General features: G+C 36.3%; 1 protein-coding gene across 2 annotated transcripts in view; it reads right to left on the bottom strand.

The window, feature by feature from the left end:
- Positions 1-9,147: 9,147 nt before the first annotated feature.
- The window catches only part of BMP5 (bone morphogenetic protein 5), a 114,219-nt gene continuing 106,373 nt past the window's right edge, over positions 9,148-16,993 (bottom strand). Inside the window, exons 5-7 of one of the 2 annotated variants that reach the window (XM_047102910.1) lie at positions 14,431-14,507; positions 12,717-12,827; positions 9,148-9,297 (exon numbers count right to left, since the gene is read on the bottom strand). In XM_047102910.1, coding sequence (XP_046958866.1) covers positions 9,148-9,297; positions 12,717-12,827; positions 14,431-14,507 — 338 coding nt within the window. The remainder of the gene's footprint in view (positions 9,298-12,716; positions 12,828-14,430; positions 14,508-16,993) is intronic. The other variant, XM_047102911.1, reaches the window with a different exon arrangement.

The following is a 16,993-nucleotide window of genomic DNA, read 5'->3' as shown; positions in this document are numbered from 1 at the left end:
CGGTAGTCCTTGGGCACAATTAAGCAGTGGATAATGAAAGCTGGAGGAGGGCGCTCACTTATTGTTAGTATGGTAGCAGTGATCTCACTGATGGCTCGGCTTTAAGTATCACCTATATACTAATAACTTACAGATTTATATCTCTTCCCAGGACCTCTCCTGTAATCTCAGGACTCATATTTCTAACCACTTTTTGGACATTTCACTCAGAAGTTAACACACCCCGAATTACACTCTCAACTCCTTGGGGCAATCCCTGCTCATCCTATGTTGGAACTCCGTAAATGATTCTTCCTTCCATTTATCAAGCCATTTTCATGGGAGTCAACTTTAACTCACTCTTCTCTCACATCCCATTAGCAAATCCTATCTACTCTACCTTTGAAATATGTCCAGCTTCTAACTACTTCTCAGCAGTTCTACAGTTGCCACACTGGTCTGTGTCATCACTCTCTAAAACTGGATTGTTTCAATAGCCCCGAAACTATCTTCCTGCATCTGGTTTTGCTATCCTACCCAGTGCTCTCCTCACAACTTCCAATGTTCCTTTTAAAACACAAGTCGTGACCGCTTCCTCTCAAAAAACTCTGAATGTCTTTTCATTTCTGAGTAAAAACTCAAAGTCCTTGTGATGGCCTTTCAGACTCTACACCATTTGACTCCCTATCTCCCTGAACGCATGTCTTTCCTGTGGCCTGAACGTTCTGTTCTACCATGCTCCTTTTAGCCTCCTTGCTGTCTCAGAAGTGCCAAGCACAAAGTTTGTGATACCTCAGCCTGAATTTTTTTTCCCACAGATGACTACATAAATAACTCTTTTTGTCTCTATGTTCAATTCTGTATCACCACTACATGAATGAGGTGGCACTTTCTACCTTTCTGAAGGCCTGTTTTTCCCTCCTATAATTTAGAAGTACTAAATCATCCTGTGGGCTCCATATTGTGCTCCCTGTTTAATCCTAATTAGAATGTCCTGGGGGTTCCAGTTCAAAATGGCAGCATAGGAAGATCCTAAACAGTAACTTCTCCCAGGGCACACAGAATCTACAGCTATATAAATGGAACAATTTCCTTTTCAAAACAAAACTAAAAACTGGGGGCGCTTGGGTGGCTCCCTAAGTATCTGACTTCAGCTCAGGTCATGATCTCCTGGTTTGTGGATTGGAGCTCCATGTCAGGCTCTGTGCTGACAGCTCAGAGCCTGGAACCTGCTTTGGATTCTGTGTCTCCCTCTCTCTCTGCCCCTCCCCCACTCGCTCTCACACGTGCGCTCTCTCTTTCTCTCTCTCTCTCTCTCTCAAAAGTAAACATTAAAAAAAAAAAAACACTAAAAACTGCTGGGCTAGTTTCTCTCATTAAGCACACCACCTTTTAAGACCAGCACCTGAGAAATGAGTCTACAAAACATTCGACTTTGAAGACCAGCTGTGCTTGCACTCATGAGAGGTGCAGGAGTGAGGTAAACTGAGAAACACCATTGAAAGTACTCACTTGCAGACCCACCTCTCCCAGGTCTGGTGAAGAAGCAGCTCCTTGAAAAGCACCCAGATTTTATGTGAAAGAGACTCATTTGCTAATTTCAAAGCATTGGTCTGAGGGGCTGGAGCCTGCAGGGATACTCTCCAGATCGGAGGCTCGTGGATGCCATCTTGTTAAAGCCTCTCCCTCTGCCTTGTTAAAGTCCCAGTAGGCTCGCTCTCTCTCTCTCTGTCTCTCTGTCTCTCTCTCTCTTTCTCTCTTTTTCCCCTTTCTTTCTCTCTCTTTTTCTTTCTTTCTTTCCTTCTTTCTTTCTTTCTTTCTTTCTTTCTTTTTTTCTTTCTTTCATTTTTCTTAAGTGTGATATGATCTTTGCACCCCTCCCTGCCTTGCTTTACTTTGCACTCTCCAGAGTGCCAGTATCTCCTGGAGTGTGGCTTCTACATTTGCCTGGTGCCCTAATTTTTATGTCTGATGACCCAGTGTTTGAAGCTGCCACCCAGGGAACACTGCTTCATTTTCTGACTCTGGAGGTCAGGGAGACTTGTGTTTTTAGATCCCATAGGACTGTAACAAACAGAGATTGTGCTTGGCAAGCTACCATCCCCAGGGTGCTGTGCAGATAAGAGACTGAAACACACCCTCAGCCATTCTGTGAAAGAGGACTCCTTGCTAATCCTGGAGCTTTGGCCTTAGAAGTAGGCTTCAGATTTGGCACACATCTAGAAGCTACAGAGATGCTCTCTGGGAACATAGAGGGGGACGCCATCTTTGCACTCTCGCTCTATCTTGCTCCAGGTCATGGGTATCCCCTAAAAAAAGGAGTTTTTACACTCATCTGGAGCCCTGGTTTTTGCTACTGCCTCTTGGAAAACACCTTCAGATTGCCTGATGATGGTGACCAACAGGATTTATGCTTGTGGTTCCAAAGGACTATATATATTTGCATACTTTAGGAGCTGCTGCCTGAGGGTGTGGCTTCCATTCACCTTGAATCTAGGGGCTGACTGAGATCTTCCCCTGGTCAGTCTTGGCACACCCTTAACTAGTGGGAGCTGTTAAAAATAGCTAGGTTGCTTGGATAATCACAAAGATTTGAGAGACAAGCGAGAGCTGGGCAAGGTTGAATGATAAGGTTCATCAACAACACAGGGACATTCCTTCAATCCTGGGAGAGGTGGCTGTTTCATCTAATGCATAAAAACCAACACCGGGCCAAGCAAAATGAAGAAGCAGAAGAATATGTTCCAAGAGAGCAAAATAAAACTTCAGGGGAAAAAACAAAAAAACACCTTAATGAAATGCAGATTAGAATGCCCCGAAAGTGAAAGATACCTTGGGGGCATTTTGTTTTAAAATAAGGAATTTAGTTCCTTCCCTGTCTCAGCTTTGACAGTGTTTCTTTTATGTATTCTGTTTATTTTCTATTAAGATAATAAATTAAGCCACCTTCTATTCATTTCCAAATTACTTATAGAATGCCAACTATGACAATATCTTTATGACAATGCTTAGGGAATTAGTAAATGAGTAAACATGGTAGGACTTCATCTTACAATGTAGAAGGAATATAAGATTTTTCTAAATAACTGTAGTCGCTGGCATAATGTGATGCATGTCCTGAACGAGAGTGCTGCAGTGGTTTATTAGAGGGATAAAACACATCTGGTTTGGTGTATTTGGTCTTTCTGAAGGAAATAGCAAATGAGAAGTCACTCCAGGAATCAATAGAATATCAGCAGGCAGAATTTAGGGAGGGCATTCCTGGTGAATGGAAAAAAGTTATGAAGGCCCAGAAGCTGTACTAGTGTATTGGGAATACAGAAATTACTTTACTTCCATTTAATAATAGCCCTATGAGGTTAGTGTGAAAGAAGATTCATTGGACCCATTATGTTCAAAAGCCAAGTTTTCAAATATTCTTCCTTCTTGTCGTGACATCTTTGGAAAAGTGCTTGTTCTCTCATATAGGCTTTATTTCATTTTCTATCTGGAATCACCTTAGAAAGTCTTTCTGACGTCAACGTACATTGTTGAATACAATACTGTGAACTTTGTTTAAAAGACAAGGAATTTTCAAATCACCAGAGTCTTAATAACCTTGAGAAAGGAATGATATTATATGCCAAGATAAAATTCTCTTGGTTTATTAATTTTAAAGAGGTCATTAAAAAACAAAAAACTATTCCAGAAACAATTTTATGAGAAGATATGGCAAAGGTGAATAGGCAACAGTGTGTCTTCATACTCAAAACAGTAATGGATGGTTTGTATTTAAGTGTAAATATACTTTATTAATATAATTAACTCAGTTTTCTGTGGTGGCCATTGTCCAGGTGTATATTTTACCTTCATTTTACTTTCAACCTTCCTGTGTTTTAAAGTTTTAGGTGTGCCTCTTTTGAACAGAATGTTACTGGGGAACCTGGGTGGCTCAGTCAGTTAAGCCTCCAGCTTCGGCTCAGGTCATAATCTCACGGTTCCGTGAGTTTGAGGCTTGCGTTGGGCTCTGTGCTGACAGCTCAGACCCTGGAGCTTGCTTACAGCTCAGAGCCTGCAGCCTGCTTCAGATTCTGCGTCTCTCCCTCTCTCTGTCCTTCGCCTTCTCGTGCTACGTCTCTCTCTCTCTCTCGCTCTTAAAAATAATTAACATGAAAAAAGTTTATGAACAGAATGTCACTAGCTGTTGAGATTATCTTAAATCCAATCTGGCAGTAGTGACCTTTTCAGTCTGCTTACTGTCTATGGATTTATTGCCATCATTTCATTATATACAATATTTCCCCTTTGCTATGTTTTTAAAATTCCTCTTCTTTTTTATCACGTTGAATTGATTGTATCTTACAGATTACAATTATCCCTTCTACTGGTTTAGAACAAGGGTCAGCAAAGTACAGTCTATGGGCCTAATCTTATCCCCACCTTTTTTCATAAGTAAAGTCTTAGTGGAATACAGCTACACGTGTTAATGTACCTATTTTTTTTTTTTTTTTAATTTGGGGAGGGATGGAGAGAGGAGGACAGAGGATCTGAAGCAGGCTCTGTGCCAACAGCAGTGAGGCCCACACATGACTCAAACTCACAAATTGTGAGATCACGACCTGAGCCAAAGTCGGCCGCTCAATCCACTGAGCCACCCAGGTGACCCTAGTGTATATATTTCCTATGACTGCTTTCACACTACCGCAGTAGAACTGAGTAGTTCCAACAGAAACTTAAAACCTAAATTATTTATTATCACATCTTTTACAGAAAAATTGTATCAATCCTGATTTAAAATACACACTATTTCATGTTCTGAGGTTGAGTTTAATTATCATTAAATAAAATGCAAAACCATTTCCAACCATCCATCTTCCATTATATATTCCATAGTTGCACTGTATTTTACTCTACTTAACCCGAGTTAATGTTATTTAATTCTCTTCATTTTTAAAACCATGATTATTAGACATTGTTATTTATTTTAGCCTACCCCCATCTTCTTGCTCATCATTATTGTATATATTTTGGGGTTAACTGTTTTTCTCCCTAAGGTAAAATCTTTAGCAGTGGTTTTGCTATTGATGATAAATTGTGTCTGCGTTTTACTTGCCTAAGAATTATTTTGCCCTAATGTTTGATATACTTTTGCTTGGTATAGAATTCCAAACGATGGTTATTTTCCCTTAGCAATCTGAGGATAGTAATTACCTGTTGACCGATTTCCAAGTTGAGAAGGCGGCTCTGATAAAGAGGTCGGCTGTTGACCCAAAAATTGTCTCCAATTTTCTGGAATACTGATTAAATAGATGTTAGAACTCCTTTTGATCTTCATATCCTTTAAGTTCTTTTAAATTTCTTGTTCCATGTATTTTTCCTTCCCCGAAGTTCATTTAAAAATTTTGTACTCCTGTTTTTATTCTCTCTTCTTTAAGACATATAAAATTATTAGGGCTCCTGGGTGGCTCAGTTGGTTAAGCCTCCAACTCTTGGTTTCAGCTCAGGTCATGACCTCAGGGTTTGTGAATTCAAGCCCCACTTCAGACTCTGTGCTGACAGCTGCAGAGACTGCTTGGGATTCTCTGTCTCCCTCTCTCTTTGCCCCTCCCTCCACTCATTATCTCTCTCTCTCTCTCTCAAAATAAATAAATAAACATTTAAAATAAATGAATAAAATATATAAAAATATGCCTATTCATATGTGTGTGTGTATGTGTGGGTATATGTGAATTATTGAAGAAAGTATAAAGATGCATAATCTAAGATACCTCATTGGCCTTGTGGCTCAAGGTAGAGAATTATTTTCCTAGTTTGGGCTTTTTCTAGAAGCATCCGTGGGAAAATAAACACAGTCCAGCTTTTTAAGTATGTCCTATTATATTTCACCGTCTAGTAGTAGCCACAATGAACTGGGGAACAAATACTGCTCACCTCAATAAGCTATCAACTTAGGTTCTGGTTCCAAACTGGCTGGGCCTGGGGGCTGTTTACGCAGTCTTTTGTCTCTCATCCTTCTACATATAAGTTCTAGTTTGAAGCTGTAGTGCTTCTACCCATTCTCTCCATTGTGTACCTATATTGACATCTCAGGAATGATTGGAGGTTAGCTGCCTCTGCAAAGTTGAAACTGAGATGCAAAGGTTTTAAGGTGCATACTTTAAAACTTCTGAAATGTCTTTGTTATTTTTAAAGGCTACATCTGATCCAGGTTTTTCTTTGAAACCCCCATGTTTCAAACACGCTTTCACAAATGTTATGACACGTTGAGGCAGTTTTGCAGACCCTTTGCTCTTTTTAAATTGCTAACTTGGATAAAGTGTCACTTTTCTGCCTAAATAGGAATAAATACTGGCATTGATTGTTACTTTACCTACTTTCTTCTCAATTATGATCTTAACCAGTACACATAAAGTATAGATGCATGGATGTGTACTTATCAACATATATGTTTTATCAGCAAAGGCATTTTCACTTCTAACTTTAAACAAAGTTCCAGGCAAATAAAATAATAAAATAAAATAATATAATATATATAAAATAAAATAAAATATGCAAAAGAGAAACCATAGAAAAGCAGGTAATCTGAAATGGAAATTGGATGATAGATTGAGCACTTGACTGAGTAGTTATGAGATGGTGACTTGTGTTTGGGAATGATGATTTCTTCTGCCTTGCATGGAACTGCATCATAAACATTATTCATTGTAAATTTCTTGGGAGATGATATTTGCCAAACTGTATAGTAGCCAGTAGACTCTGGCTCAGATTCGATGATGGTGATATAAGGATTATAAAATGACAGTTCTTGAGAAAAAAAAATAATTTTGGATAATCTTTACTGCATTTTTCTTATTTCTTTAGTTCGATGTAGACGATTTATTTTTGTCTTAATTTTAAAGAACTGGAATGTTTGTGATTTATGCCCTTCTCCTTTCAAAAAGAATTAGGGCCACTTTACAAAGCAAAATGCATATAAAGCAGGATATTTAAAAAACAAACACAAAAAGCCAATACCTAAAGAACTAAAAAGACTTGAGTTATTTGGATTCTATTAAAATAGGCCAAATTATTCTGGTTTCTGACAGCAGCTTAAGTATTACCAAAGTAATACTACAAATTTACTATAATAGTTCTTTGAGAATAATGTAACTGAACATATGTGCATATATGTACATATATTCATATATCTAATTTGAAAAAGTGGGAAAATACTGATGCTAATGATCTACTTTCTTAAATGAAAAAGAACCAGTGGGGTATTTTTCCATCCCTATCATTTTTGCTATTTTCAAAATCTCTTTGTTATTGGAGCCGATTAAGAAGATATTTAATTCATGGATTGTTGCTTTATCCATTTAACAGTGAATTATTTATTAAAAACACAAAAGTTAGTTTTGGCAATTAAAAACAGCATAAAGAGTCAAGTAACCCACAAACATTTTACATCTGATAGTCTTCTAGTCTCAATTCATAACACACTTACATTTTTGTATCCCTCTTAAATACAGCACAGCAGAAACTAGCGTCACACATTTAATAGATTTTAAAATATAGAAATATATTTAAACAGCACATTTAGAGAATAATATAATAGACTTCCGTTTCTTATTCTTACAATGGCACACTATTTATTTTAAAATATATTACTTAATGTACCCCCCAATATAGTTATTATCAAATTTTCTTTAAGATAAACTGTATTTTAAAACAACATTGCAATATACCTGAATTACAAATGAACTTAAAAACATTTTGGAAGCTATTTCTGATATAAGTTTGATTTGAAAGATCCAAAACATGATTAGAAAGTGGTGCTTTATGAATATTTTAGATGAACTGTAAATAAGCCTAACCATGGAGCCACCAGAAAGAGCAAGTAATCCATCTAAATGTCATCCTTCCCAAAGTAACTGTGTGTTAAAGAGAAGCCTTAGAAGGCAAAGAAAGAAAATAAATTAATTTCAGAGGGAAGAATACACATGCACATACACACAACAGAACCTTCCCGTTTGGAATTATTTGCTCTTGGAGGAAGGTTTACAAAATCCCCTTACAAAATAAGGTTTTCATTGAGCTCATTCTCAAAGATATGAAAAATGGATTTCAGCTGTTCTTTCGAAATGGCAATTCTGTCAAAGCCATTCTGGGGTTTTTGGTAATTTCCTTCAGTTTAGTTTCAGTGCTTTCACCTAAATAAAATCCCTTGCATCACATCAATCAGCAAACTCGGTTTGAAAGGAGAGCTAAAGAAAATGGCTCTGTCGGCATCTTTGCTCCGGTATGTTTTATGTATGCAGTGACTCTTGTCTGTGGGGAGGGAAGCGGAGCGCATGTAAACGTTTCTTTATTTTGGACTGTTTTTAAATCTGGGGAAAAAAATATGCAGAAGTCGTGTTCTAGATAATAGGCAGACGTGATTTATTTGAGGTAAGAAGGTTGTACTATGATTTTTTAGTGTTAACTTGGAAAGTTACGGACATAGGCTCAAGCCTGTCTCCACAGAGTTCCTGAAACTTTGAGTGCTTTGCAAAATCTCCAGTCCACAAGCCAGGAAGGAACATACTCCTCCAGTTACACCAATTCGGTTAAAGAAAACAGTTATAACAATTGTGTGTCATCTTTCGTCTTCTGTGTTCTGCCTACTGCTTATTTATTCAAATCCAGTTCAAGATTTCACTTTATCTAATGAAGCAGAAACTCTAAAAGAAAACTTGTGTTTATCCAAGCATTTTTGTTTGGGTTGTTCATCTTTTTTTTTGGTTTTAGTTTTATTTCTAAATAAATATCCTATCACAGTTTTCACTGGCACAACATAACTGAATGCGTTCAATTTCCCTCACTGATGACAAAGGAGTCCTGTCTGATTTCAGATAATCATATAAAGATTGTATTAGAAAAAGAATGTTGAAATGGAATTAAATTGGACTTAGCATATCCCATTGAATGTCAAACTAGGCTATCTACACTTAATAGACCTATAAAATAGATTTTATTGATAAGGCATCCACAAAGGAGATATATACCATTAAATAAATAAAAGTGACTATATACATGATATCGTACATAGGAACAGAGATGAAATGAGTCAGACTAATTTTATGAAATTCCCTTTTTGTCTGAAAGCATACTTTTTATTTTAGTCATAAACCTTAACACAGATCTTTTTCTTATTACCATTCTTATTTAATATTAATGACAGCCGCATGAGCGCACTACCATATTTCTGTATTTTTTCAAAATGACATTGGAGCTGTCATCAAAGTACAGCACAGAGATGGCATTTAATTTGGTTGGAGCACAACAAGGCTTTGGCACATGGTCAGGAAACATCAGATGAACCTGGGAAAGAAAAACATGTTTTGTGTTTTTTTTAAGAAATAAGACATTTTGTCCACAGCTTTCAAATAATATTCCTGTTTTGTCACTCACAGTCAGGTACACCCTTAACCTATCACTCTTCTCCTATTTATGCTCAATGGCTGGGGTGGGGGTTGGAAACTGGTAGTGAAGGATGTATTTTTAAGCATTAACACCTAGAACCAACTCACCAGTTCTAATTATGTGTTGGGGCCTTGAAAAATATTCTACCAAGTAAGGAAAACTCCTTCTATGGAATATTCAGTGGAAATTTTCCTGGGGGAAAGAACATGGCAACCTGCACTGAGTTGCTTTTGGTTAAAAAGACAACTTCTATAGACTTCATGAGAAGTACCGAAGTTATAAATGCAAATCAGTGAAGTGACACCACGAGATTTGAATCTCAGAAAGATTTGAATCTAAGAATTATTTTTTAAAGGACAACTAAGCAATAAAGCACTAAAGTTATGCCAACTCTTAATTTTCCACAGTTAAAGGAAGCATAAAAATCACAGCAAAATATATTCCAGGTACAATCCAAAACTTGTTTTAAAGCAATGATTTCAACTCTTCTCTATAGAATTTTTTGTTACCGGATTGGCTTTGACTTTCTTTCTCTCCTAGCCAAGCGCCAAAAAAGCAGGCCAAGCTAAATCAGAAGAAAAGAGCCTAGATATTTTACAAATTGAATATCCCTCTCCCCCAAAAGCCTAAAAGGTAGCTGTATACTGAAAGTGAAATACTTAAGTAAAGGGTTTACTCTCATTTCCATCAGACTGGCAGTCTGCCTATGATTTGCAATAATTGAGCAAGGAGCCAGAACATGGTTTCCCCTTTCCCACCCACCTACCCTGGCCCTTTCCCCAAAGGGGTTTATGGGAAGTCCCACTGATGAGTCCTGAGGGATCCACAAAAAGCAAATACAGACTCTTAGAGTTTTGGCTGCACAGTGTCCTGGCTGAAATGATATAGGAGCCCTGCATGTGGATAGAAACAGCAGGAAAAATGAGGTGATCTGACATGAACTTGAAATTTCCTAAGACCTCACAAAACTAAAAGTTGGATAGTTTCTACAAATTTCAGATGCAGCTTTTGTCCCTCATCAGCTTTATCTTCCATAACCCACACATACATGATTGATAACCCCTTGTTTCAATGGCCTTGGCAGCTTCACGAAGCAATCATTCTGAAAAAAATGGATTGTTCTTGAATAGTTTCTCAAACATATTAGTCACAAATATGCTTGCCTTTAACAACAAACATGCCTGTCTTCTTGTTTCATGTCCTACACAGAACAAACGTAGAGTGCACAATGCCAGGAAAAAAAAAATCAAACTTCCCATGTATGCTTCAAGTTTTGCAATGACTTATGTCCCATATCCCAGGACAGTGATACACAGCAGGGTCTTGTTCCAAGTCCATGTCAGATTTTTTTTAAATGTTTATTTTTTGACACTGCCTTCCAGACTACAGCCCTAAAAGCTGACAGTATGTGCTTGTATATTTATAAGAAAAAAAAATGAAAAGAAAAAATGAGAGAAAGGGAGAGTTTTTTGACAGAGTTTTTCAATAATTAAGCAATTCTTAGCCTGAGGGAAACTTTGATATATTAGATGCATATCTCATGAAGCAGAAGTCTGCTGAGTCATTGAGATGACAGCATAAAGAAGCAAAGAATTTTCTGAAAAAGTGTCATTTCTCTATAAGCTAATAGTGACTGTTGCTCTGACGCTACAAAAAGCCAGTGATCATGGCTATTCTTCCAAGGCTTAAAACAGTAGCATTTTCTCTAAGTAATTGGCTTTTGGGTTATGATGAAGTCTCATAGGCAAGGATAGATGGCTAGAGTTCACATAGTCTTTTTACTGGAGGAGGTTTGAATACAACTTGAAGACCTGCTCATTCCCCAGAAATGATCTCCTGTATCAAGAAGTGCTTCTATTTATAAAAAGCAAAGATGAAAGCATAACAAATCTTAAAATTCTCACAGGAATTTACTCTATACTTTGCATATGGCACAGAAGTAGACAATCTCATTAGTCAAGCATAAAAAGAATATTTTAAATGAAAGCCTTTCAAAATATACATTTGTTTTATCTCTGGCTTTTTGTTTTGTTTTGTTTTATTTGTTTGTTTGTTTGTTTTTACTCTAAATTATTTCCAAAGTTTTTGACAATATCCATGCTCTAGTTGCCACAGATGTGTGTCTTTGGTGTCTAACTATTCTCTAGTACCTATGATGTCAGGGAAGAGAATAGAAAATACCAAGTCATTCAAGGATTAATCTGTCAATTTAGATATACCCTTTCTTATTCAGAAGAAAACTGGGATAGTCTTTCCATTAGCTTTAAATTTTAAATTAATTCTGAAACAATCTTCCGAAGAGTCAACTCACAAATTCTAATAGTTATGTTTCTTATTGGCCACAAACAACACTCACTCACAAAGATTTTTTTTTTCTTATAGCTACTGCTCACCTACTGCCATCCACCAAATAACCACTCTGTCACTAAATCTTAAATCTCAAATACTTTGTTCTCTTCCTTCTATACTGATGACATACAGTTAAAATGTTCGTATTAACCTAAACATTAATTTGTAATTATATCAGTCTATTGCACCTTCTAGAAGCCTTTCACTTAGTCTTCCAGACTGCCCCACTGCCAAATCCGTAAGTCATATACCATAAGGCAGGTATGTCAGAGTCTCAAGAGGTTTCTCGAGCTCATTAGATATAGTAGAATCATTTAGACAGCATGAAACCAACACTTAACTATTGTTTTCACAAAAATAAGCCCAGGTTATTGGAGATTAAATCACTGCTAAATTCCTGAGTGAGGAAGGGAAGAAAAGAAGATTAAATCCACCTTAAAGATTATTTAAAACAAACAAACAAACAAAAAAAAAAAACCTAGTATCAAGAAATAGAAATGAGTCTTCTACTTACATTCTATTCGAAGAACTTTCATAATATGAAAATATGTTGTGGAACATTCTTAAATAATTAGAGTAAAAGCGCTCAGATGAAATTCAGTAAGGCTATTATTCAATGTTTTTGCAATGATTACTAATGAATTGCTAGGTTAGAAATGGCCCTTGGGAACCTGTGTGGTTAGTCATATTGCATAGTGAAGAAATCAGTGCAGAGTGACTACTTCATGTGGTTACTCCAATTTTCCTAGTTGAATCCTTCCCCATTCTGGAATCAGGATTATTCTTTAAACAAGCCCAAATGTCCTGACTATATCCACAATTGTTAGTTTGGCTCTAAAAAATACCAAAGGAGTTTTAAAAGAAAAAATCATACATTTATAGGTATAAATGGATGCTTCCCTTTAAAATAACTTTTATATGATGCTTGCATCATAAACCACTTTCAATTCTACAAAAACAAAGCATACCAGAGTCTGAACGATGGCATGGTTGGTGGCATTCATGTGGGCATTGAGTGGAAAAGAACATTCTCCATCACAATAAAATGCAGCATATCCTTCTGGTGCTATAATCCAGTCCTAAAATACACACACACACACACACACACACACACACACACACACACAAACAGAAGACAAAACAAAACAAAACAAAGGAGGAGGAGGAGGAGAAAAGAAATCACCAAAATAAAAATAAAGTAATTCTTGAAGAATACCCATATTTAGTTTAGATAGGTTTCTCTTCTTCATCCAACAATTATTCTAACATGACAGCCTTCCTCAAGCCATTAATTTATTTTTAGGTTCAAGTTTACAACACAAGTATAAATATTTTCACAAGAAATTGCCCTCTGTAATTTTTCCCAAGAGGTTGCTATGTAGGATATTCATAGTATGTATTAATTCATGTATTCATGAATAAAACCATAATCATTAAATAGCATTGTAAATATTGTTTAAACAGGAAATGATGAACTTTGGAAAGTTCAAGTGAACCAGAAAGGAAAAGAAGAATAAACTTAATTGAGATAATTCCCATTACTTCTTAATAACTCATTCCTGGTTTTAGAAGTCTGACAACCTCCTAAAGCTTTAATATTTGTTCCTTTTTCTGTTTTTCTTTCCATTCATGTGTTAACTTTATAGTCTCCTTAGAAGAAATAATTTGGAGCAAACTCTTGAGAAAGGCACATGAAATTTTTTAGGAAGCCAAAAAATTGGCATGTGGAATGGTTGTCCTGATGTTTTTTTCCCCAAGAAGTAAAACTTGGTCCAAATATAAACTTACTGAATGAATCATGTTGAAGGTTTATCATAAAATTTTTAAATGCTTACATTTTATTATTACTTTTCAATGAGATAACTCAAATTCTGCAAATCCATTATAATCGGATAATATAATCTAAAAACTTCAATTTAAACTATCAATACATAAAGCCATTAAAAACTATTTTGGTTGGGGCACCTGGGTGTCTCAGTCGGTTAAGCATCCAACTTTGGCTTAGGTCAAAGCCACGGTTTGTGGGTTTGAGCCCCGTTGGGCTCTGTGCTGACAGCTCAGAGCCTGAAGCCTGTTTGGATTCTGTATCTCCCTCTCTCTCTCTGCCCCTTCCCCACTAGTACTCTTTCTCTCAAAAATAAATTTTAAAAAAATTATAAAAATTAAAAAAAAAACTATTTTGGTTAAATTCTCTTCCTCACCCTCTTTGTGAAGCATTTGTAAAAGACAGCAATAAGATTTTTTAAGTTCAAGAAAAATGTTTTTTTTTCTGTAGATCTACTTATTAATAATATTATAGACAAGGATTCTGTTTCCTAGCTCTTGAGTTTGAGACCATAAGGGGCCAAATGCTGTTACTCAAGTAAATCTGAAAAATTGGTACAAAATTAAAACTTTGAGATATGTAAACAACAGCACCTCTTTTTCCACTTTCTAAGTATCATAGGATTATGTTTCTTCTTCAGCGTAGTTGTTTTTTTTTTACTGTAAACCCTAATAATGATGTTTCAATGGCAAAAGGATAAGGGAGAAATAAAAATGATGTGGGTAACTTATATACTGAATAGCCATATCAAATATAATTGGTTAATATATTGGAAATATTACTAACAAAGATTATGAATAACTCTGGATTTATAATAAAATGGGAAAGAAGCACCCTAGTTAACTGACCATTCTTACCTGCCATCCCAGATCCCGGAAACTCACATAGAGTTCATGCTTCTTACAGGCTTGTTTTTGTTCACTTGTATTATAATCTGAAGGTAAAAATCAGATTTTAAAGACAAGGCAGCTTATCAGGTATCATAATGTTTCTTTTGTGAGATCACTGATAAAATTAAAAAGAAGCTGTATTTAAAGTTGTAAACTAGGAGTTTGAATCATAAACTAGGAGTTTGAAGCCAGAGCCACCTAATTAATTATGTGAACTTTAGGCAAATCACTTGTCATGAGTTTCTTCTTCTGTAAAATGGAGAAGATACCATTTACCTTCTGAGGTTCTAACAAGAATTTAGTTAGACTCCCTGCTCTATGGTGCACGGTCTGATGCCTGCCATTCATTGAGTACTAGCTGCTCAATGAATGCCCATTTATTATTTCACACTGTAGTGGTACTTCTTATATTTGTATACATTAAATGCTCATACAATGTTTTTTTAACATCTTCCATGAGGTAGACACTGAGAAGGTACTAACTGGGATCTTACTGAGTTGATTTTAATTCACTAAATTCAGAATACTCAAAGTTGAGCTTTTGATGTTCTCCCAAAACCTGTCCAATCTGTAAACCCCTCCATTTTTGACTGATGGCAGCTTCCCCCCAAAAAAGAGAGAAAGTGTCAAAATATACTCTGCTTTTTCCTCTTGCTCTTACATCTGGCCTGCCAAGAAACCCTACACATGCTACCTTCGAAATGGTCCAAAATCCACCTACTCTTACCACCTCCATGACTAGTCCTGGTTCAAGCCACGTCAGCTTTCGCCTGAATTACTGCAATATTCCCATTCCTAATTCCCTTTGCTTCTGTTCTTGCTCTTCTACAACAAAGCAGTCAAGTAGACCTTCTAACAAGTAAATCAAATTCTATCACTCCCCAGCAAAAAGTCCCACTCTGGTCTCCCCATATCACTAAGTGAAATATCTTTACAGTGGTTTACAAGGTCCTGTATGATTTGACCCCATCATCTCTCTCACTCATTTCCTATTAAACTTCTTCTCCTTTACTCCATTCTGGCCATTATGCCTCCTTGCTGTTTTCTACCCAGGTCAGCTTCCGCCCATCTTAGGGGCCTTTATACTCACTCTTCCCTCTCCCTGAAATGCCTACCCATTGGATTTGGATATATCCAAAAGTTATATATATCCAAAAGTTGAGGAAGCTATAGGCATTCCTCAACTTTTCACTTAAGCATCATCTTGTCCGTGAAGCCTTCACTAACTACCCTATATAAGATCACAACTCCCACCATGATATTCCTGATATCCCTCACTTTGCTCTTATTTTTTTTTCCATTTCACTTACCATCTTTTAATATGCTATACCTTTTATTCATTTATTATGTACATTGTTTCTTGTCGGTTTCCTCCCACTAGAGTATAAGTTCCAGAGGGCCAAAATCTTGTTTGGTTCTGTTTGGTTCACTGATATATTCCACATTTCAGAAATAGTTTCTGACATATAGTAGGTACTCAATAAATATTTGAGGAATATATAAATGAATTCCTCAATGTGTTCCACAAATAACTTGAAGCAAAGGAAATATATTATTTCCTTTATATATTTTAGAATATAATTTGCAAAACTCACAACCTTTTATAATTACTTAAAAGAATTAAGAATTTTTTTAAAAAGAATTAAGGTTAAATAGAGAGCCTCCATATTGTATCCAGACTAAAGCAAAACATCAAAGAAACACAGAACTTTATAGAAACTCTATGTCGCCTTCCTTAGAGCTTACTCACACTTTATACAAATAACATTCAAAAAACCAACCCATTTTTTATTATTTCCAATATGACATATGAAAGAGGAAAAAATGTAGGGTAAGGGAGCCAGCAAAATAACTTATTTTCAAAGAAGACAGCTATTTCTTTCTTTTAGGAACAACTGCTACATTCACTCTGACAGTCATCTCTGTTAAATCAGTGTAGTTGTTTACTACACAGAGTAGTCTGTCTTAAGATGTCACCTTCCAGTTTAATTATTCTCAACCTCTAATAAAAATGTAGACATTTCAAAGATCCATGGAGTCTGTCTTAGCAGGTCTTGCCATCCACTTTTCATAGTTACTTCATGTAGTTATGTATTTAATTTCTGCCTAGAGGGGCGCCTGGGTGGCTCAGGCTGTTAAGCATCCTACTCTTGGTTTTGGCTCAGGTCATGATCTCACAGTTTGGTGAGTTTGAGCCCTGCATCTGGCTCTGCACTGGCAGCATGGTGGCTGCTTGGGATTCTCTCTCTCTCTCTCTCTCTCTCTCTCTCTCTCTCTCTCTCTCTGTCTGTCTTTGTCCCTCCCCTGTTCGCACTTGTCTCTGTCTCTCTCAAAATAAATAAATATACTTTAAAAAATTAAAAAAGAATTTTTAAAAATCTCTGCCTAAAAAACAAAATAATGATTAAATATTGAACTCAGGCTTTTTTACTTCTAGATCAGAGTTATCCCTGCTGTGCAATTAGCTTTATTAAAACAAATTAAATATGTAGACAATGACAGAAAATGGAGAAAAGAGAATGTATTTGAA

This window comes from Lynx rufus, unplaced genomic scaffold (assembly GCF_022079265.1).
Source record: "Lynx rufus isolate CCGP_SWC_20201006 ecotype Redwood Valley unplaced genomic scaffold, mLynRuf1.p SCAF_6, whole genome shotgun sequence".
In the NCBI taxonomy this organism is placed as follows: domain Eukaryota; kingdom Metazoa; phylum Chordata; class Mammalia; order Carnivora; family Felidae; genus Lynx; species Lynx rufus.
The sequence above is the reverse complement of the archived record's forward strand: the minus strand, read 5'-3'. Positions and strand labels throughout refer to the sequence as shown.